At 33.9% G+C, this 22,538-nt stretch overlaps 1 protein-coding gene across 1 annotated transcript in view; it reads right to left on the reverse strand.

Annotated features, from left to right (window-relative positions):
- LOC141556655 (ATP-dependent RNA helicase TDRD9-like) overlaps positions 1-22,538 on the reverse strand; it is a 174,297-nt gene that overhangs the window by 17,838 nt on the left and 133,921 nt on the right. Inside the window, 7 exon segments of the mRNA XM_074291121.1 lie at positions 5,679-5,939; positions 6,986-7,075; positions 7,406-7,618; positions 8,066-8,177; positions 12,573-12,746; positions 18,152-18,252; positions 22,138-22,245. Coding sequence (XP_074147222.1) covers positions 5,679-5,939; positions 6,986-7,075; positions 7,406-7,618; positions 8,066-8,177; positions 12,573-12,746; positions 18,152-18,252; positions 22,138-22,245 — 1,059 coding nt within the window.

Below are 22,538 nucleotides of genomic sequence, written 5' to 3' on the forward strand. Positions count from 1 at the left end.
GGGAAGGAAGGTGGGGGGGGAAGAGGGAGAAAAATTTGGAACACAAGGTTTTTCAAGAGTGAATGCTGAAAACTATCTCTGCATGTATTTTGAAAAAAAAACCGCTATTATCAAAATAAAAAGGAAAATATTAGCAGAAGGTTTGTATCTTTATCTCTTATTTTGTAAACAGGAAAACCAAAAGGAACAATAAAAACTCACATTTACATGGTATTTTAAAGTTTGGAAAGCCCTTTGCCTATAACAGTAATACTCTAAAGTTATAAGTATTCTCTCCAATTTTGAACATTACTATGAAGATTAATCAATGTCAAAACTGGATTCAAACTTGAATATCCTGACTCTCAACAGAAGAATCACTTTTGTTTCTCTGGGGCTATTTCCCCATCTGCAAAAACAAGGCAAGGTTTGGATTAGAAGATGCCTACAGATACCCCTAGTGTTCTATCTGTAATGTCAGAACAAGGATTTATAATCCAGAGTTTCCTGGCTCCTTCATGTTACAGATCACAGAGTTGTTGGAGCCTGAAGGGACCATATATGAAGGTCACTCTATTCATCTTACATATGAAGAAAGAGGTCTAGAGAAGAAATGCCAGATCTACTGTTATATAAACTATGAAATACAATAGAGTCATATGAATTGGGATCATCAACTAAGAGAAAGACACAAGACCATTTTAATTATATGTTGCATCCAAGAAGCAGTTAGTAATTCTCCTTGCAACTGTTAAGAATGAAAGAAAGAATCAGACGGCAAAAAATACTGTTTGGTTTCCCTCAGAGAGAAAATGATGTAGTCAAAGGACTGAAACTCAAAAAAGACTAGATCTCGTCACACTGATTTATGAGCCATCAACATGGATGAGATCATCAAATCAATGGAAGGTGATATTATCACCAAAAGAAAGTAAAAGAGTGTGCAGGACAGAACTTTTGGAATTTATGCAGTTGGATGACAGGATATGGATGATAATGTGAAATAATTGCAAGATAAAAGACAGGGAAATGAAACTATGCAAGTGGGGCCATTTTTCTCTATGTAAGGAAGGATTAAAAGAAATGCCTTTTTCACATGATGGAGGACCTCTGTGGCAGATCATTTATATTTGATTAGACAAAGTCATTATTCGCACCCACCTGCAATAGCCCTCCTCTTTGCTTTGGTGCAATATTTTGGCTAATGGAAAAACCTTTTTCTCTACAAAAGAAAAAAATCTCTGAGTTTGAAGTATTTTAGATTGTAGGATCATAAATTCAGAGTTAGAAACTTTAGAGAGCATGCAATCCAACCCCTTCATTTTTCAGATCGGGAAACTGAGGCACCAAGAGTTTAAGTGATTCACTCAGGGTCACACAACCAATTAATTGACTTATTTATTGATTGACTGACAGATTGCAAGAGAACTCTGCCAAATATTTTTATTAAAGCTTTTTATATTTATTTATATATGCATGAATAATTTTTTAACATTGACCCTTGCAAAACTTTTGTGTTCCAAATTTCCCATCCTTCATCCATTCCCCTCCCATAGATAGGAAGCAATCCAAATATGTTAAACATGTAAAATATGTTAAATCCAATATAGGTATACATATTTCCAAAATTATCATGCTGCACAAGAAAAATCAGATCAAAAAGGGAAAAAAATGAGAAAGAAAACAAAATGCAAGCAAACAACAAAAAGAGTGAAAATGCTATGTTGTGATCCACACTCAGTTCTCACATCACAGTCCTCTCTATGGGTGTAGTTGGCTTTCTTTGTCACAAGATTATTCAAACTGGCCTCAATCATCTCTCATTGTTGAAAAGAGCCATATCCATCAGAATTGATCAATTTATAATCTTACTATTGCCATGTACAATGATCTCTTGGTGCTGCTCATTTCACTTAGTATCAATTCATATAAGTCTCTCCAGGCCTCTCTGAAATTATCCTGCTGGTCATTTCTTACAGAATAATAATATTCCAAAACATTAATATACCATAACTTATTCAGCCATTCTTCAATTGATGGGTATCCATTGTTTACAGTTTCTTGCCACTACAAAATGGGCTGCCACAAACATTTTTGCACATGTGGGTCCCTTTCTCTCCTTTATGATCTCTTTGGGATATAAACACAGTAAATAACTCCACATTTTGATAGCCTTTTGGATAGTTCCAAATTGCTCTCCAGAATGGTTAGATTCATTCATAGTTCCACCAACAACATACTAGTGTCCTAGTTTTCCCACATCCCTTCCAACATTCGTCATTATCTTTTCCTGTCATTTTCGCTAATCTAAGAGGTGTGTAGTGGTATCTCAGAGTTGTCTTAATTTGCACTTCTCTGATCAATAGTGATTTAGAGCACCTTTTCATATGACTAAAAATGGTTTTAGCTTCTTCATTTGAAAATTGTCTGTTCATATGTCCTTTGACCATTTGCCAATTGGAGAATGGCTTGAATATTTATAAATTTGAGCCAATTCTCTATATATTTTAGAAAGGAGGCCTTTATCAGAACTCTTAAATGTAAATTTTTTTTTCAGTTTACTACTTCCCCTTCTAATCTTGTCTGCATTGGTTTTGTTTGTACAAACACTTTTTAACAATATAATCATAGTTATTTATTTTGTGTTCAATAATGTACTTCAGTTCTTCTTTGACCACAAATTCCTTCCTTCTCCATAGCTCTCAGAGGTAAGCTATCCTTTTGTTCTTCTAATTTGCTTATAATATCATTCTTTTTTTTTTAATTCATTTTTCCAAATTATCCCCTCCCTCCACTCCCTCCCCCCGATGGCAGGTAATCCCATACATTTTACATGTGTTACAATATAACCTAGATACAATATATGTGTGTAAATACCATTTTCTTGTTGCACATTAATTATTAGCTTCCGAAGGTATAAGTAACCTGGGTACATAGACAGTAGTGCTAACAATTTACATTCACTTCCCAGTGTTCCTTCTCTGGGTATAGTTATTTCTGTCCATCATTGATCAACTGGAAGTGAGTTGGATCTTCTTTATGTTGAAGATTTCCACTTCCATCAGAATACATCCTCATACAGTATTGTTGTTGAAGTGTACAGTGATCTTCTGGTTCTGCTCATTTCACTCAGCATCAGTTGATGTAAGTCTCTCCAGGCCTCTCTGTATTCCTCCTGCTGGTCATTTCTTACAGAGCAATAATATTCCATAATCTTCATATACCACAATTTACCCAACCATTCTCCAATTGATGGACATCCATTCAACTTCCAGTTTCTAGCTACAACAAAAAGAGCGCCACAAACATTTTGGCACATACAGGTCCCTTTCCACTCTTTAGTATTTCTTTGGGATATAAGCCCAATAGTAGTACTGCTGGATCAAAGGGTATGCACAGTTTGACAACTTTTTGAGCATAGTTCCAAATTGCTCTCCAGAATGGCTGGATTCTTTCACAACTCCACCAACAACGTATCAGTGTCCCAGTTTTCCCACATGCCCTCCAACATTCATCATTATTTGTTCCTGTCATCTTAGCCAATCTGACAGGTGTATAGTGGTATCTCAGAGTTGTCTTAATTTGCATTTCTCTGATCAGTAGTGATTTGGAACACTCTTTCATATGAGTGGAAATAATTTCAATTTCATCATCTGAGAATTGTCTGTTCATATCCCTTGACCATTTATCAATTGGAGAATGGTTTGGTTTCCTATAAATCAGGGTCAGTTCTCTATATATTTTGGAAATGAGACCTTTGTCAGAACCTTTCCTTTTAAAAATATTTTCCCAATTTGTTACTTCCCTTCTAATCTTGTTTGCATTAGTATTGTTTGTACAGAAACTTTTTAGTTTGATGTAATCAAAATCTTCTATTTTGTGATCAATAATGATCTCTAATTCTCCTCTGATCATAAATTCCTTCCTCCTCCACAGGTCTGAGAGGTAGACTATTCTCTGTTCCTCTAATCTATTTATGATCTCATTCTTTATGCCTAAATCATGAACCCATTTCAATCTTATCTTGGTATAGAGTGTTAGGTGTGGGTCAATGACTAGTTTCTGTCATACTAATTTCCACTTTTCCTAGCATTATTTGTCAAAAAGCAAATTCTTATCCCAGTAGCTGGGGTCTTTGACACTAGATTATTATAGTCACTGACTATTTTGTCCTGTGGACCTAACCTATTCCACTGATTGATTTCTCTATTTCTTAGCCAGTACACCAAATGGTTTTGATGAGAGTCATACAATTTATATGAAACATATATATATGAAACAAGATCTAAACTCAGGTATTCCTAACTTCAAGTTCAATGTTCTACTCGTTATTCATCATAGTCTACAATTATGATATATGTAATTGGAGGAAAAAAATGTGAAAGAGAGGGAGAAGGGAAGAATCTCATCCGAGGAAAAGCAACTCTGATCTGGAGACATTAGAACAAAAAATTGTAATAAGAAGTTGATACCCAAGATACATTAGGAGGAGTAAGAAAGTACCTAGTTAGCTCCCTTGGTGAATTAAAGTCATAAGGTTTCAATGATCTACATTTGGGGCACCAAAGACCTGGCAAAGGAGGTCAAAAATCAGAAAGAAAGGTTTGATATATATGTATATATGTACTTCAGAATATTCACAGTGGCATTCTTTTGTAGTAGCTTAAAAAATGGATGCCCACCCACTGGGGAATGACTAAATAAACTGTGGTACATGAATATCAATTTCTATCTGCAAGAAATAACAAATATGAAGAATTCAAAGAAACATGGGAACTGACCTGATACAGGACTAGGAAAACAACATATACAATGAAAATAACATAAGTAACATAAAACATAAAAGAAACTTAAGTATTATCTAATTATAATAACCTAATCCAGCCCTGGAGAAGAGATGAAAAAATGCAGCTTCCTTTGCTCTTTGCAAAGAGAGAAGTTTCTTATGGGTGTAGAACATAATATGTGCCATCAGGTATGACTGAAGTATTGCCTAGTTTTGCTACACAACCTTCCCCTTCCTTTAAAAAAATTTATTGGCCCAATAGGTAGGGAAAGGAAATATATTTTTTAAAATGAAGGTGATATAAAAACAAAAGATATCACTAGAAATTTAAAAGAAAAGATCACAGTATCCAAGAAAAATAACATAGGACTGAATATGGGTAGAGGTTTTTCATATTTTCAAAAAAAGAAAAATTAAGCAGAGGTAACAAACCACAGACCAGTAAGCTTAACTACAATTCCTGAAAAAGTCCTGGAAAGTATCATTCAAAGGACAATAAAGAACAAGAAAAGGAAGTGGTGATCCCAAAGAGCCAGCATCCTTTGGTTAAGTGTTTGGATTTGTAGGCATACCACAGTAATTTAACTCTTCTTTGACAAGTATCTCTAAGCTGGTTGATCACAAGAATGCTATAGATATAGTTTTCCTATTATATATATCTCTCTTAATTAGAGTAATTCAATATCATACTTCTTGGATTTCTCCCCTCTACTTCCCGCCCCAGAAAAGTTTCAATATTTTTGAATCTTCAGATTTCCATTATCATTTAAATTAAAGAGGCAGGCCCTCTTAGCCTCTGTCTACCACCCAATTTTGTTGTTCCTTTCTAGACAGCACCAGAGTCCCATTGAAGTCAGTATGAATTATGCCATGTCATCCAGTTAAGCAAAATTCCTTATAAAAATTTACCTACTTTTGATTCATAAGATTCTTCTGCTAATTCAGCATAGCATTCTTTGATAAGCACATCCCGAATGTTGACCACTTCTTTAATTCCAGAGTAACGATACACATCCACATGCAGAACACTGTGTACAACTGAATATACTTTCACTATAAGAGCACAGCCATTGACTAAAGCAGCAAACCTTTGGCTGGCCCCATAACTCCAGTGTTCTCCACATACAAGAGACTTGGCAGAAGGACGCATCTTACATATCTTGAATTCCAGAGCCTACAAGACAGATATAGGGGCAACAACATTTTATAAATTCAATTATTTGGCAAACATTTATTGAAGTCTTATACTGATGCTGGACATAGATATCAAGAAAATGAAAATTCTTTCTCTGCCCTAAAAAGGCTTAGTTTAAGAATATACAAAACTTCACCTATTGATCATCTCAAAAGATATATGACCTTTTTTACTGTATATCTGACTCCTTGACTACACAAGTGTATTTAAAAGCATTTGCATAAAAGAAAATGCAGAGATAAGACAGGATTTCACATTTCATTTCTAAACTTATATTAATACTGTGTATATTTATGTTTCTTTTAAGAGATTAATGATTTCATTGACATGGATACAGCCTCTCTCTATCCCAATCCTTCCAAGGTTTAGTTTCCTGAATAACTATGCCCCACTTCCAAAACATCATTTGGTAGTCAACCTTTTGGTGATGAACCTCTTGTTAATTAACAAGGTAGGTCCTTAAATGACAGAAAACATTCATCATTAGGCTTGTACTCCATAAGCTTTTTTAATTTGGTTAGAAACTGCCAGGCATAGCTATACTATCTCTGAAGACATAAGAATCTCTGAAGATTTTTAAGAATCACTGGCTCATATATCAGAGTTATAAGGAACTTCAGAGATCATCTGATCGAATTTTCTCAATTTATACAAAAACAAAAACAAAAAACCCTGAGGTTTAAAAAAAATGACATGATTTGCCCAAAATCATAAAGTAAGTTCAGAGTCAATAAATCCTTTGACTTGAGAGATGTCACCAAAAAAAAGGGATTTTAATAGTAGATTATAATAATATAGTAATGAAAAAAAAGTGTCTGATGCTTCCCTATATCATAGTAAGAAACATAAGAAACATGACCATTAAGCTGAAGAGTTGAGACTATGGATAGAAAATTAATACTTATATTTGACAATCTCCAAACCTTTTGCTGAGAGATAAGTAGTATAAGAAAACATATTTGAGGGATTTTTTATATCTGTAGAGGGAAAAGGAAGTTAGAAAGTCATTCCTCTTTTCACCTTACCTGAAATGGAAGCTCTAGAAGATGGCAAGGGATTTCCATTAAAAGATCTAGGCTTACATGTGATCTATTACCATAATCTACAAAAAAGACCTAGACAATAAAGAATCAGAAACAGAAGGGTAAGTAGAAATAAGTCATCAAAAGACTATAAATTCAGGATCAAAAAGAATTTGTAATATAATAATACAGAATTGTGACAACAGTAATTCAGTGATTAAACATAATAGATCTAAGTAAATATAGATTCCCTACATTGAGTACCTTCCTTTAGTGAGTTACCAAGAACAATCAATCTAATTTTACTAACATCGTTTTCTAATAACATTATTTCCCACCTTTAATATGTATCAAAAAAGGTTTTTACCAATGTAAAAATCTTGTCTCATTTATCTTATTAAGCTCTATTAGTGAATAACATACCTCAGCAGAATTTCCAGAAACATATAGGATTTGAGCTCTAAAGTAGGTTTCTTTATTCAAATTAGCAAATGGTGCCAGACAAACTAAATCAGGATAAGGACGAATTGGCAAAGGCACCAATTTCAACTGGTTTATTTCAACTGTTAGCTTTTTCAGAATATTTGTGTTCTTTTCATCAATCCTATAACCCCAGAAGTGACCAACTTCTACAACCTTTTAAGAAAAAAAAAAAGGAAACAATGTAATTTCTCTACCAAACCAAATGGTCAAAAGGCTTTTTAAATCACAAAATTTCATATATCATTATCTTTTACTTAACTAAAATTGTATTTTAAAGACTCAAATATAAAAAAATATTGAAAATACATGAATTATCAGCTTCACTAACAGCTCAAACATTTTACAATTCAAAAATAAGTAGACAATCACCTAAAGGGAAATAGTTATGCTCTATATATTTGGATAAAGTATTCACAACAATAACATAACATTACCCTTTGAAATAATATTAAATCAGAGTGAACTATATCATATTATATACTGACCACTAGCAAACTTAATTAGAATCTAGAGCTTCTAATAAAATATACAGTTTTCAATACAGTTGATTCAATTCAACTTAAAGGAAAAATACAGTCTTCTCAGCCCAATTTCTCATACCTCAGTGACATCAATAGTTAAGAGCAGGCTTGTAATTGCTTGTGACTGCTCTAGAGCATCTAATGAGATCTGCATAGTATCAATTGTCTGCTTCTGGAAGTCCACGTTCACTCTAAATAAATACATAACCTTTTTTAAAGTAATGTTACACAAGTCATTTTCATGTGCTTTAAATTATCATTATATTCTATATACAAATATGAAATGTAATATCTTAATTCAAAGTCACATATTAATGCTAAATTATAAAATTCATGGCATTTGAATTATTTAAACTTTAGTTTCTTTGTCAAAAAACCCCAGGATGAGTCACAGAAATCTAAATAAATTCTTTCAGAAAGCAACATTAGAAGATCGCCAAATAAACCATTTTTGCCACATCAAGACAAGACCCTTGTGCAGGAATTTGAAAAAGAAATATGATACATGATATTCAACAATTAAGCTGCGTGCCCAGTAGGCACATTTAAGTGGCATGCCTGAAATCTTTATTTTGTAAAATTAAATTCAGAAAATTAAAAAAAAAAAAAAAAAAAAAAAAAAAAAAAAGCTTATTTCTAACGATCATGCCTTTTAGTTAGAGAGTAAGCCAATTAGATTTCAAAGTTAACCTACTCTTGGGGCGGCTAGGTGGCGCAGTGGATAGAGCACCAGCCTTGAATTCAGGAGGACCCGAGTTCAAATCTGGTCTCAGACACTTAACACTTCCTAGCTGTGTGACCCTGGGCAAGTCACTTAATCCCAGCCTCAGGGGAAAAAAAAAAAGACAAAGGTAATCTACTCTTAAATAGGTGCTTGTCCTACAATTAGAACTAATTATTAACAACCATTGTTGTGCTTCTTGTCAAAGCCTCAAATCCAGATTCTGAAGGAACCTTAGTGGTCATCTATCCCAACCACATTCCTTTTACATAGAAGAAAAATGAGGCTCAGAGAAGCTAAATAGTTTGCTGAGGATTATAAAAATAACTTGGTAGGAAATTTGGAATTCAAATTCAGTGATCCCAAATACAATATATAAAAAACCAAGAATACTATAAAATTATATTTATTGGAAAACATTAAAAATATTCCAAGAAGTGCCTGACTTAATTAAGCCCCTCCTCCTATTCTCTGTTCCACACAAGGCTCTTCACCCATAACTGGAATATTCTCTGTCCACATTTCCACCTCTCGACTTCCCTCAAGTCTTAGTTTAGATCCCACTTTAAAGGTTTCCCACAAGACACCTTACCCAATCCCCCTTACTATTTGTATTTCCATCTATTATCCAATTTATCAAGTCTATATCTTGTTTGTTATATGGTTGTTAGCATTACTGTCTCTTCCATTTAGCTGTTCATTAAGAATAGGGACTGTTTTTTTTTCTCCTTATCCCTGGTGTTTAGCACAGTTTTGACATGCAATATCCCCTTAAATGTTTGTTGATTGACCAGTTACAAAAAGAAGAGCATGATTTAACAAGTGGGCAGCTTAAGTGCTATGTTGATATTTGAGATATGCTAAAGAATTATATTAGTCCTCTGATCCTGGTGAATTCTCTACAGAGAATATATGAAAGAATGGGAAACTGTAAACTGCATGAGATCTATGCCAATGGGAAAATAGATTTCTTAAAATATCTGGACCCTAGATCACAGCCATTCACTGCAATCTTGATTAATATTTGAGATTTCTGATCTTACTAATTATATATCTTCTGCGAATATTCCCTTTCAAGGCTTTATAATGGCTCAGTAATAAATTAATAGACAAACTTAAATCAAAAATATTTCTCACTATAACATACTGATATGTAATCATAACCTCTGCCTGAATATCTTCAGGAACAGAAAACATACTTCTAGAGGTAACCATTAAGGTAACTCATACAGTCTAGTTGTATACTATTTGCTACTATATAGAGTGTACATTTGCATTTCTGCAGGTTTCATTGCTACTAGTTCTCCCTTTTGAGACCAAACAGAATTATATCCATTTTCTACAAGACAGTTAATTAAATATTTGAGCACAACAATCAAGTTCTTCCTGAGTCTTCACTTTTTCAGGATAAACACTTTCATTTTGCTTAAATGATCCTCATACAACAAACTCAAGATCTTTTACACATCCTGGATGTGATTTTCTGTTTGCTTTCTAGCTTATCTATGCACTTTATAAAGTGACAAGGTGAATTAAACACAATTCTTCAGATTAGGTATAACCTAATAATTCTCCAGATAGGTATAACTAAGATGGAAAAGAAGGGAAGTATCACCGTCTTATTCACAGTATCTCATAGTTTTGTGGGTGACTATATCACTTAGCTTGACTCATATTGAGACTTCGATCCATTAAAATCTGAAGTCCTCAAGGCTTCTGTGACTTAATCATGTCTTTCTCATCCTATAATTGGGAAATTAATGTTTTTGAAATTTAAGGGTAAGATTGGAGAATGTGTTTGTAAGGTTCAAAGGAAATGGATATAAAGCATTTTGAAAATTTTAAAGTGATATGTAAATATCAGTTATCTTTATTATTATTATTATTAGACACCAGGTTTACAGTATAGTAATGACTTCATTCCATGAACTCCCACTGAGATCAAGAAATGTTTATAGAACAATATAGGAGTGTGCCGGTATATATTTAATATGAAATGGAAACTGTTAATGATTTTTACTAACCACCTTCATTCTTCATTTACTCAAACTCCCCTGCTATCCAGAGGAAGCCAGATTGACCCTGGAATCAGAATCAGCCAAGCAAAAGATAAATTGAACATTTATTAAGCTAAGTACATCAGAAATTCATTGCAATATTTGCTTTCTGAACCTGGAACTCCCACTGCTATGCTACAGAACAAACTCTGACTGGCTCAAATTAGTGACTAAATCTGATATGACCTTCTGAAAATCACTATGCAATTATCACTACCCCGCCCTGCCTATGATTTTTGTCTCAATATAACTTGATTAGACCACTATGGCATTATACCATCACCCTTTCTTATATTATCTTTATAATCCCTGCTGCCTATGCCCACCCCAACCTCAGTTCTAACTACGCTCCCTATACATACATGTCTGCCATTTTTAGCAGGAAGAAACCCATGGATATAACTTGTTTTTCTTGACTAAACTGGAAAAAGGCTGATATTAACAACTGAGCTCTTTAGGGGGAAAATGTGTACACACTTTTTTGCATTAACAATAAAAGACAAAATAATGTATTATTTCTGAGGTGTGAATGCTCACATTGAAAATTAAATGGACTTTCACTGGCTGGTTAGATCTGACTCCAGCATACCTCTAGATAAGACTTTATGCTTAACTTTACTAAATTCTTAGATTAAGTACAAACTTATGGTCTGACAAGATCTTGACTCTGCTATATTCAGGATAAAATGTATTAATTATTCTTCAATGCTCAGTGCCATCCATAAATTTAATAAACATGCCATATATGCATTCATCTAAGCTACTGGTGAATATATTAAATAGCAAAGGGACAAATACATATCCCTGGAGGCATTTTTCTGCCAATTTCCTTCCACACTGATAGTGAACATATTAAATCAGTCATTTATAACCAGTTATAAACCATTTATTTGAATAATATTATCCAGTCCACCTCTCTGCATCTGTTCCATTATAATTAATAAATTCAGCATTCTCATCACTTCCAAGTTAGTAACCCTGTTAAAAAAGGAAATGAAGTTTGGAGAGAAACTTTTAAGGTTTTCAAAGGGCTCTCTTCATAAGAACTCTAGTTCAAGTATTCTTATATTCATTTTACAAATGGAGAATCTAAAGGAGAATTCATATCTGGATCTTTTGACTTAAAAGTTATCAGTAGACCACGCTGATGTTCATTATAAATAATTTTCTATCACTGGATGGCAAAAAATGAGAAAGAACCTTCTCACAGCTCAAGGACAGCCATGATCAACTGATGCAATGTGAAGAATGCTTGGAAGTAAATCTAAAACCAGATAGTTTTAAAGAAAGATGAGACTCCCCCCCCCCCAAGTTCTTTATGAAGCCTATATATGCATTTAAGAAAGTTTCAAGTTCAAGGCAAGAGAGTGTGTGGGAGGAAGGGAAAGAGAGAGAGAGAGAGAGAGAGAGAGAGAGAGAGAGAGAGAGAGAGAGAGAGAGAGAGAGAGAGAAGAGAGAGAGAGAGAGAGAGAGAGAGAGAGAGAGAGAGAGAGAGAGAGAGAGAGAGAGAGAGAGAGAGAGGGGGGGGGGTAGGTTAACTTCTACTGATAACACAACACAGGACTTATAGCAAAAAAGAAACTTCAGACTTTAACTCATATAACCCTAACAACCCTTCTCAGTTTATATATAAGGAAACTGGGGGTTCTGAGACACTAAACGAAAACTGCCTATTGTTCCAGGGGTTTGAAGTACCAAATTCTGAATTCTAACTCAGGCCCTCTGAGCATACGATCCATCACATCAAATGGCCTTATAATATGAAAATTAACAAGCTGGAAGAAAGAAAAATGTGTCACCACTTTTACCTTGTGTTCCTCAGCTTTGTAACTGTTCCTCCTTGTACTTTGCCTTCGATTTCTTCTCCAGCATGAACATTGAGTTCAAGTGAAACTTTTAGCTGAGACATTTTAATTGCCATATATACAGCAGGAAGAGTTTTAAATCTTTCTGTTGGATTACGAGAAAATTCTACAAATGCCCTATTCCCAAATAAAAAGAAAAATAATTATTTATTCAAAAAAGTATTAACTATATGTAATAACATCATTCCAGATCAGTTCTATTCCCTAATCAATCTTTCTGAAACTCACAGGAATGTTTCATTCTATAACACATTACTAGCATGTACTGAAGTGGAGGAGGAAGGGAAAGGAGTTAAGTGCCTAAAAATACAACAAATATAAATATATATATATACATATATATATATATATATTTACAGTGAGATCTTACTGAATTTATAATTCTTGTATATTTCTCTACTTTATGTATTCTATGTTTCTGGACTATCAGGTACACATCTAAATTGAATCTACACTATTTTCTTTTTTCTTTCTGTTTTTGTTTTTGAATTATATACAAAAATAGTTTTCAAGATTCTTCCTTGCAAAACCTTGTGTTCCAAAATTTTCCTCATTTCCCTCACCCTCTCCCCTAGACAGCAATACATGTTAAACATATGCAATTGTTTTTTACACATATTTCCACAATTATCGTGCTGCACAAGAAAATCAGACCAAAAAGGGAAAAAAAATTGAGAAAGAAAACAAAAAACAAGCAAACAATTATATTGTGATCTACAGGCAGTCCCCACAGTCTTCTCTCTGGGTACAGATGGCTCTCTCCATCACAAGTTTATTGGAATTAGCATGAATCACCTTGTTGCTGAAAAGAGCCATGTTCACCAGAATTGTTCATTGCATATTTTGTTGCGGCCGTGTACAATGTTCTCTTGGTTCTACTCACTTCACTTAGAATCAATTAATGTAAGTCTCTCCAGACCTGAAATCATCCTACTGATAGTTTCTTTTCTTTTTTTTTTTTTCTTTTTTTTCCCCTGAGGCAATTGGGGTTAAGTGACTTGCCCAGGATCACACAGCTAGGAAGTGTGTTAAGTGTTTGAAGCTACATTTGAATTCAGGTCCTCCTGACTTCAGGGCTGGTGCTTTACTACAGATGGTTCCTTACAGAACAATAATATTCCATAACATTCATATACCATTAATTTATTTAGCCAATGCTCTAATTGATGGGCATCCACTCAGTTTCCAATTTTCTTGCCACCACAGAAAGGGTTGCTACAAACATTTTTTGCATATATGGGGGTCTTTTCCCTTTATTGTGATCTCTTTGGGATACAGTCTCAGTAGAAACACTATTAGATCAAAGAGTATGCACATTTTGATAACTCGTTAAGCATAGTTCCATATTGCTCTCCAGAATGGTTGGATTTACAACTGCACCAACAATTTATCAGTGTCCCATTTTCCCCATGTCCTCTCCAACATTTATCATTATCTTTTCTTGTCATCTTAGCCAATCTGAGGTGTAGTGGTACCTCAGAGTTATCTTGATTTGCATTTCTCAGATCAATAGTGATTTAGAGAATTTCCTCATCTGAAAATTATCTCTTCATATCCTTTGACAATTTATCAACTGGAAAATGGTTTGTAATTTTATAAATTTGAATCAATTCTCTATATGTTATAGAAATGAGGCCTTTATCAGAATTCTTGGATGTAAAAATTTCCCCCCAATTTATTGCTTCTCTTCTAATCTTGTCTGCATTGGTTTTGATTGTACAGAAACCTTTTAACTTAACAATCAAAATTATCCATTTTGCGTTTCAAAATGTATTCTAGTTCTACTTTGGCCACAAATTCTTTTCTTCTTCACAAATCTGAGAGACTATCCTTTGTTCTTCTAATTTGCTTATAGTATCACTTTTTATACCTAAATCATGATCCCATTTTAATTTTATATTGGTATAGGGTGTTGGTTATTGGTCAATGCCTAATTTCTGCCATTTTATTTTCTAATTTTCTCAGCAATTTTTTTTCAAATGGTGAATTCTTATCCCAGAAGTTGGGGTCTTTGGGCTTATCAAACACTAGATAACTATAGTCATTAACTTGTGCCTCATGAACCTAACCTACTCTATTTCTTAGCCAATACAAAATGGTTTTGATGACTGCTGCTTTATTATACAATTCTAGGTCTGGTAGGCTAGGCTACCTTCATTTGCATTTCTTTTTCATGAACTCCCTTGAAATTCTTGACCTTTGGTTCTTTCAGATGGGTTTACAATATTTTTACCTCCATTACTTCATTATAATATGTCAATGCAGAGTCTAAAAGAAAGCCAAAGATCTCCTAGAACACTAGTAAATGCCTGAACCAGGACAGAGCCCATTTGTTTTGTCTTCTAGTTCGAGGTTCTTTCCACTACCATACACTTCCTACTTCCCAAAACATTTTAAAATGTTAAGAGTTTATGTTAAAAAAAAAAAATCTTTCATTCATAGACGAAGTTGTTGATTTAGTCTCACAGAAAGCTAAGGTAGTAGAGGGTTTCTGCTAAGACCTGGTATCAAGAAAGAATTACAACTTAAGTTCTTATTAAGTCTTTGCTGTTAAAATGAGATCTTTTATTTAAATAAATTCAAAGTACTACATCTTGAATTACTTGTGGGATGTAAGTAAAAATTATTAATAAAGGTCTTATAATTCTCATCTCCTGCCACCCTTGAGTCATATTCTCAGTGTAGTAGGATTAAGGGGTTATGTCTTAAGTCAAAATTTGAACTCAGATCTTTCTGACTCAAAATGGCATCTATCCACTATGCCACACTATCTGTATAAAATCTATGCAGGACTTTGTTCTGCTTGACCCCAGATTATAGAACTAGGAACCAATGGATTGAAATTGCAAGATTAGGTTTAATTCAAGGAAAGGACTGCTATCAAGGCAATAACTGTTAATAATCAAAGCTACAAAGGAGCCTTAGAGGTCTGAAAAACACAATTACCTAAGAATGGACTGAACCACCACTCACCTTTCCCAGGCCAATAAAATACCTAAGGGTGACCAGACACAGTCACTTCCAGTCTCTGATTATTACATTGATCTCCCAAAGTAATCCACTTCAACCCTCCCCCCTAGACTGCCAGGCTTTTTAAAAAAAATATTCATTTTTAGGTACATTTTAAGATTGTACATATATGTACATTCATTTTTAAATATATTTCCATATAAGTCATGTTGGGGGAGAAAAATCAGGAAAGGGATAACATGATAAAAAAAGAGAGAGAGAGAGAGAGAGAGAGAGAGAGAGAGAGAGAGAGGGAGAGGGAGAGGGAGAGGGAGAGGGAGAGGGAGAGGGAGAGGGAGAGGGAGAGGGAGAGGGAGAGGGAGAGGGAGAGGGAGAGGGAGAGGGAGAGGGAGAGGGAGAGGGAGAGGGAGAGGGAGAGGGAGAGGGAGAGGGAGAGGGAGAGGGAGAGGGAGAGGGAGAGGGAGAGGGAGAGGGAGAGGGAGAGGGAGAGGGAGAGGGAGAGGGAGAGGGAGAGGGAGAGGGAGAGGGAGAGGGAGAGGGAGAGGGAGAGGGAGAGGGAGAGGGAGAGGGAGAGGGAGAGGGAGAGGGAGAGGGAGAGGGAGAGGGAGAGGGAGAGGGAGAGGGAGAGGGAGAGGGAGAGGGAGAGGGAGAGGGAGAGGGAGAGAGAGAGAGAGAGAGAGAGAGAGAGAAGGAAAAAAAAAGACAAATCTGATTTACTGATTTAATTCAGTTATGGTGTTTTCCATCCAGTTTATTTATTGGAAATGCTTTGGATCACTGAATTGCTGAGAAGAATCAAGTCTATCCATGGATTATCACACAATTTTGTTGCTGTGTACAATATTTTCCTGGTTCTACTTGCTTCATTCAACATCAGTTTAGGTAAATCTTTCCAGGCTTTTCTAAAATCAGCCTATTTATCATTTCTTACAGAACAATAATGTTTTATTACATTCATAAACCATAACTTATTCAGCCATTTGCTAATTGACGGCATCTACTCATTTTCCAATTCTTTGCCACCACAAAAAGAGCTGCTACAAACATTTTTGCACATGTAGGTCCTTTTCCCTTTTTATGATTTCTTTAGGATAAAAGATCCAGTATCCAGGATTGCCAGGATCTCTTTAAAGACTTTTGCTTGTTATATAAAACAACTTACATAAGGAAGTGGTGAGCTATCTAAAACCCCTCCCACCTGAAGCTCAGTCATTCTCTGTCTTGGTACCCCATATAAACCCTGTTCCCAGCTCCCCATTTTGAGTACTTGCTGTGGGGCACTCTAATTACAACTCACCTACCCTGATTAAAGATCTCAATCTTATTGTATTGATTGTTTTCATTTAAAATTCACATTGACTTCCAATTCTGAGATTATGTGATCAAATATGATCATGTGCATGATGAGACTATAAAAATAACCTAGTCTAACATTTTACAGTTTTGTAAATTGAGACCCAGCAAAGTAAAAAGACCTGTTCATGGCTGCATAGCAAATAAATGGTAAAATTGTAACTTGAACTCATTTCTTCTGAGTGTTATGAGTGTTAAGTCCGAAAATTTACTACACGATATTGTCACTGCTTTTGCCAGCTTGAAGTACTATACCAGTGTCAGATCCAATAAAATGAGCCTAAAATGCTTTTTCTTCCCAGATATAGGAAGCAAAAACATAAGGTATGACAGTAACAATTCACAGTAAATGGATTTAAGTAGAATAAAGTTAGAAAAGAGGCCAATCATTTTTTAAGACTTTATATGACTGCTGTCTATGGAACTCATCATTCTTCACCTCTTTGCTGCTCTGTGAACTACCCTTTACACCAAACTGCAAGCTCTTCTTCAGGGAACTCCCTCTAGGTAAAACAGGAGTGATCCTCCTAGGATTTCCACTGGAGTAAGGATGCATTCAGGGTGTGTTCTTTCCATTCTCCCTTTTAGTTTCATTTTATGTGTATTTTTCCATTTTTAAATTATAATCTCCTTGAGAAGTGAGACTATCTTTCTATTTTCATTTGTATTAACAGGGCTTATTTAGCCCAGTGACTTGGCTAGCAATAAGAATTTAACAAATGTTTATTGTTCATCACTTGCTGGGAACAAGAAGCCCAAGACATTAAAAAGTGGCTTCTTCATAGCTGAAAGGCATTCCTATATGTAAAATGAAACATTTACTTAAGATTTCAGCCAACAAATTGCCTTACTGTACATAAGTAAACATCCATTTTGAAAAGAAAAAAAAAAAAAAAAAAAAAAAAAAAAGTGGCTTCTTCATCAATGTTCAGGTTATTCAAGATTGTGAGAGAAAACAAATACTGGCTATTTTTCCAATAAAAGGAATGAGACAAAGACAGAACACCACAACTTATTTGCACTGGTCTTCTAAATAAATGTTCTGTGTCAAGGTTAATGCATCAAAGTTGTCCCCACTATTATAAGATTCAGGATCAGTGAATCTTCTTTATTTTCCTATATTGTTACATATTTCTATATATAACTATTATTTCCCCATATAACTATGCCATGAATGACAAAAATAAAATACTACTTACTTTGTACCATCAAATACAATGGATTTTACTTGACCACATTGCCTAAAGAGAGACTGAAGTTGTTTGTAGTAGATAAATCCATATGGAGGAATATGCTTCAGCTGTTTAAAACATAAATGACACCTTCTTTTAAAATTTACCACAGATGATTTTTTTCATTCAACAATTCACTAACATTAATTAAATACCTACTAAGTGCAGGGCACATGGTACTGAATATTTAAAAAACTTAAAAATAAATTGAAAGTTTATTCTCAGGTTCCATGGGGAAAAGTTTATTCAATAGGGATTTAAAAAAAAAATTAAAATCAAATTAAAAATTATAAATTAAGTTGTCCACTAAGAAAAGTTCATTTTTGCCTTAAAGAAGTTCCACAATTCTAACACAATAAAAATTCAAAAATAGACTAAACTTAAAAACATCTTCAAAATAATTTAGATAAGAAAATTTTACTTGTTACATTTTTATAAAGGAAAAATTAAAGGAAATTTTGACTCTGAAGTAGAAAGTATTCAGAATTCTCTTTGAGTCTATAGAATTTCAATTAGGAAAAAAATTTATTTAAGTCACTACCATGAGCTTTTGACACTGCTTAGTAGGGTCTCTTTAAACCTATGGCAAAAGTTTTATAAACTTTAAACCTTTTTTGCTACATAGATATCTTCTGTATTGTTGTATATATTATTACTACTAATTTTGGTGACCAGAAGGCATGTCTAACCTAGATTCCTCATGTTTAAGCATTACCCTAATACATATTCATATTTAATATTAAATATTTTAAAATATGCCAAAGAGTAACATTATACAACTTCCATTAGTAAATAATCTGTGTTGAATAATTCTCAGTCAGAAAAACTATCTTTTACTCAAATTAATATGAGGGGAAAAGATTATGACTAACCTGGTATCAATGATGAAAAGTTGGTTACTTTTTTCAAATTATGAGTTGTCATATAATAATTAAAGACTATTATTATTCAAAACTCTCAGAAATTTCTTTTGTCCAAACTAGATAATTTTAGTTCCTTTAACTTTTTTCATATTTTATTGTCTGATTCTTCATTGGTTTGTTTCACTTTAATTGTAAGATCAAACCCAAATTCTAAATGCTACATGTGTGGTCTGGTAATCAAAAAATAAAATGCCAAGCATCTAAATTATGATGGTGAATTGGCAAAAGTTGGACACGAGTGTAGAAAAATCTTAAAATTCTATTTAAAAATGAATGGATGGATAAGTTCTGCCCTCATACCAATTAATATAATCAAAAGGCTCAGATACTTCAACTAAATCAATGAAAAATCCAATCTGGGTATAGATTTCCCTTTAAGATGGATGCCCAACCAGAACCAGACCACCAACTTTGTGCAAAACTTGAAATTCCATCAAATAATGATCAGGAAACCCAATAAGAAACCACAATAAAATACTTCTGCCATCTCAGAATTGTAACAGCAGCAACAACAAGAAGAATGCAGAAGAGCAATCAAGATGGTGAAGGGCCTTGAGCCAACAACTATCAGCAGCACCACATCAACCAAAAAGTTAACAAGCAATGGGAAAGGCCAGAGGCCTTCCAGTTTAACTAGCAAGAGACCAAAGATAAGCTTTCAAGATTGTGCAAGAGCTAGTAAGAGCCAAAGGCTTTCCAAGAAAGGACAGACACCAGAGTGGGCATGGCAGCAGTCAAGATTAATACAGCCCAGGCACAAGAACACTGAGATCACAAGCACTCTGTCCTAAAATGCAATAAGAAGCCATAAAGATCCAGAACTCATTCTTAAGGATCCAAGGAGGCATAATCTTGGGAGGTAGTGGTCAATACAATACAGTTCCAGGCAGGAACAACCACCCCATTCAAAAAACAAATAGGGCAGAGCCTGGCATTCGTTCCAAAGTCTCTACTCAGAAACTAAAGCTAAAAAGATGGCAACACCAACCAGCATTTAAAATTATTGTAGAACAGCAACAAGATTATGTGATGATGTACCTCTTTTTAATAATGAGGTGATTCAGGTCAATTCCAATAGACTTGTGATAGAACCATCTGCACCTAGAGGGAGGACTATGGGGATAAATGTGGATCATAATATAATATTCTCACCTTTTTTGTTGTTGCTTGCATTTTGTTTTCTTTCTCATTTTTCCCTTTTTGATCTGATTTTTCTTAGGCAGCATGATAAATGTATAACTATGTATAGAAGATACTATTGGATTACTATATTGAATTACTTGCTGTCTAAGGGAGAGAGTAAGAGGGAAAGGAAGGAGAAAATTTTGGAATACAAGGCTTTGCAAGGAAGAATGGTGAAAACTATCTTTAACATATATTTTGAAAATAAAAAAAAAACAAAAAACAAAACAAATTATTGTACATATAGAGATCTCTGAAAAAGAAGTAGCTTTCTAAAAGTGGCATGCCATTATGCAAAAGGAAAATGTTTTTTCCACAAAGATGATGTGAATACCTAGGAGAAATAAACTAAGAGAAAACAAATTAAAATAAAAGCTTGGAAAACAAGAATTGTAAGATTAACTTAGAAGATAAAGTAATAAAATTAATCCAAAAAATAAATGCTCAGAAAACCAGAATACACTGAACAGAAAACAGTAACAACATGAAACAGCAAAAAATACTAGAGCAAAACCAAAAGACTAAAGAACACAGATAATTTAATATATATCAAAAGCAAATAATCTAGAAAACATTATCAAAGACAAATAAGAATCCCTGAAAACCATGAGAAATAAATACAATGTGGACTCTTAAAAGAAATCATAAATGGAACTGCTTCAGATCAATAAAAGCAAGAAAATAATGTAAAGATAGAATCCATCAATCACCTCCAAAAAGGAATCCCAAAATTATCTTCAAATATCATAGCCAAATTCATCATCAAAAATATTACAAATATCAACTTATACAAAATCTCAGACCAATTAGACAATCAGCAAAGAAAATGAGGCATATATTGGGTCAAGGAATTAGAATTCTGGATAATGTGCTGTCTATTCAGATAGAGATATCCAGGGAGAGAAGAGAGAAAGGCGATTCTTACAGGGTTTAGTTATGGTAAACAGAAGGAAAAAAAGATAACTCTGATACACTGAACAGTCAAACTTCAGAATGATTACCTCTACCCAGGAATAGGGATAGTTAGAAACTGCTGTGGAGTTTTCTTGGAGACAGTTAAAAAGTGTTATTCAAAGCAAAGATTCCCAAGAGTTAGGAGAAGGAGAGAAGCAAAAGATTTGGGACAAGCATCCAAAAGAAATTCAAGTACCAAGGAGCCATAGTCAAGGATACAACAAGAAATTTTTATTATATAAAAAGATTTTGGAATACAATATTCCAAAAGGCAAAAGATATGTGCTTACAGTCCAAAATTACTCTGAAAAATTGATTATTATCCAACAGAATAAAATAAATGGATTATTAATAGAACAGAGGACTTAAGTCAACTCTTTTTATGTGATATGTGGCAAAATTAGTCACAAGCTGGGGAAAGGGAAAGTCACACTGTAGCACTGCTTTACAAATATTAACTCATTTTAGACTGACAATAATTCTAGAAGGTAGGTTAAGGTTAGAGTACAAACAAGGCTTGAGGCTAGACCTGAAGTTAGTCTTCCTGACTACCAGGCCAGCCTTCTATTTACTATCCTATCAAGAAAATTTTATACTAAATATTCTTAAGTGCCTTTTTCTAAAAGCTGACTCAAAGGCTGATTTTTAATGGAAAGTACATAGGTTAGGCATTGTAATTGACATCTTTAGAAACCAGGATATTTACAAAAGGAAATTATGTTACTGTTACAATCCAGCAAATGTGAAAAGGGGAAAAACAGCCTTTTAATAAACTACAGTCACCTATTTATTTTAAAACAAAAATGATACCTAATTATTTCAGGAAACATGTCAATATTATTCTTACTCATTTATTGCTGGGTATACTGAAGGCTATTTTGAACATTAACCTACCACTACAGTTGTTTTAGGATCTTTGCCAGCAAGCTCCCTTATTGCCATTTCCTCATCAGGTTGTCCAAAAGTAAAGTAATTTGGGTAGAAAGCACCAGCCAATACAACCTTAAAAAAAAAAAAAAAAAGAGAGAGAGAGAGAGAGAGAGAGATTTCCTTTAGTCAAACATAAGAAATAACTAGCATTTTTTAATCTATTCCTTGAATTTTACAAATATTCTATTAAAATTTAGAATTTTTACCATTGAAACAAAGCTTCATACTTCTTAAATTGAAAATAAAGGTCTTTGGCTTTTGAAATTAAAAGGAATTACCAAAATAAAATAAATAATTAAGCATGTAATAATATCCAAATATATATCATCATTCCCTAGAATTTGAGGCATTTTATTGTGGAACTG

Source organism: Sminthopsis crassicaudata, chromosome 2 (genome assembly GCF_048593235.1).
Source record: "Sminthopsis crassicaudata isolate SCR6 chromosome 2, ASM4859323v1, whole genome shotgun sequence".
NCBI classification, from domain to species: domain Eukaryota; kingdom Metazoa; phylum Chordata; class Mammalia; order Dasyuromorphia; family Dasyuridae; genus Sminthopsis; species Sminthopsis crassicaudata.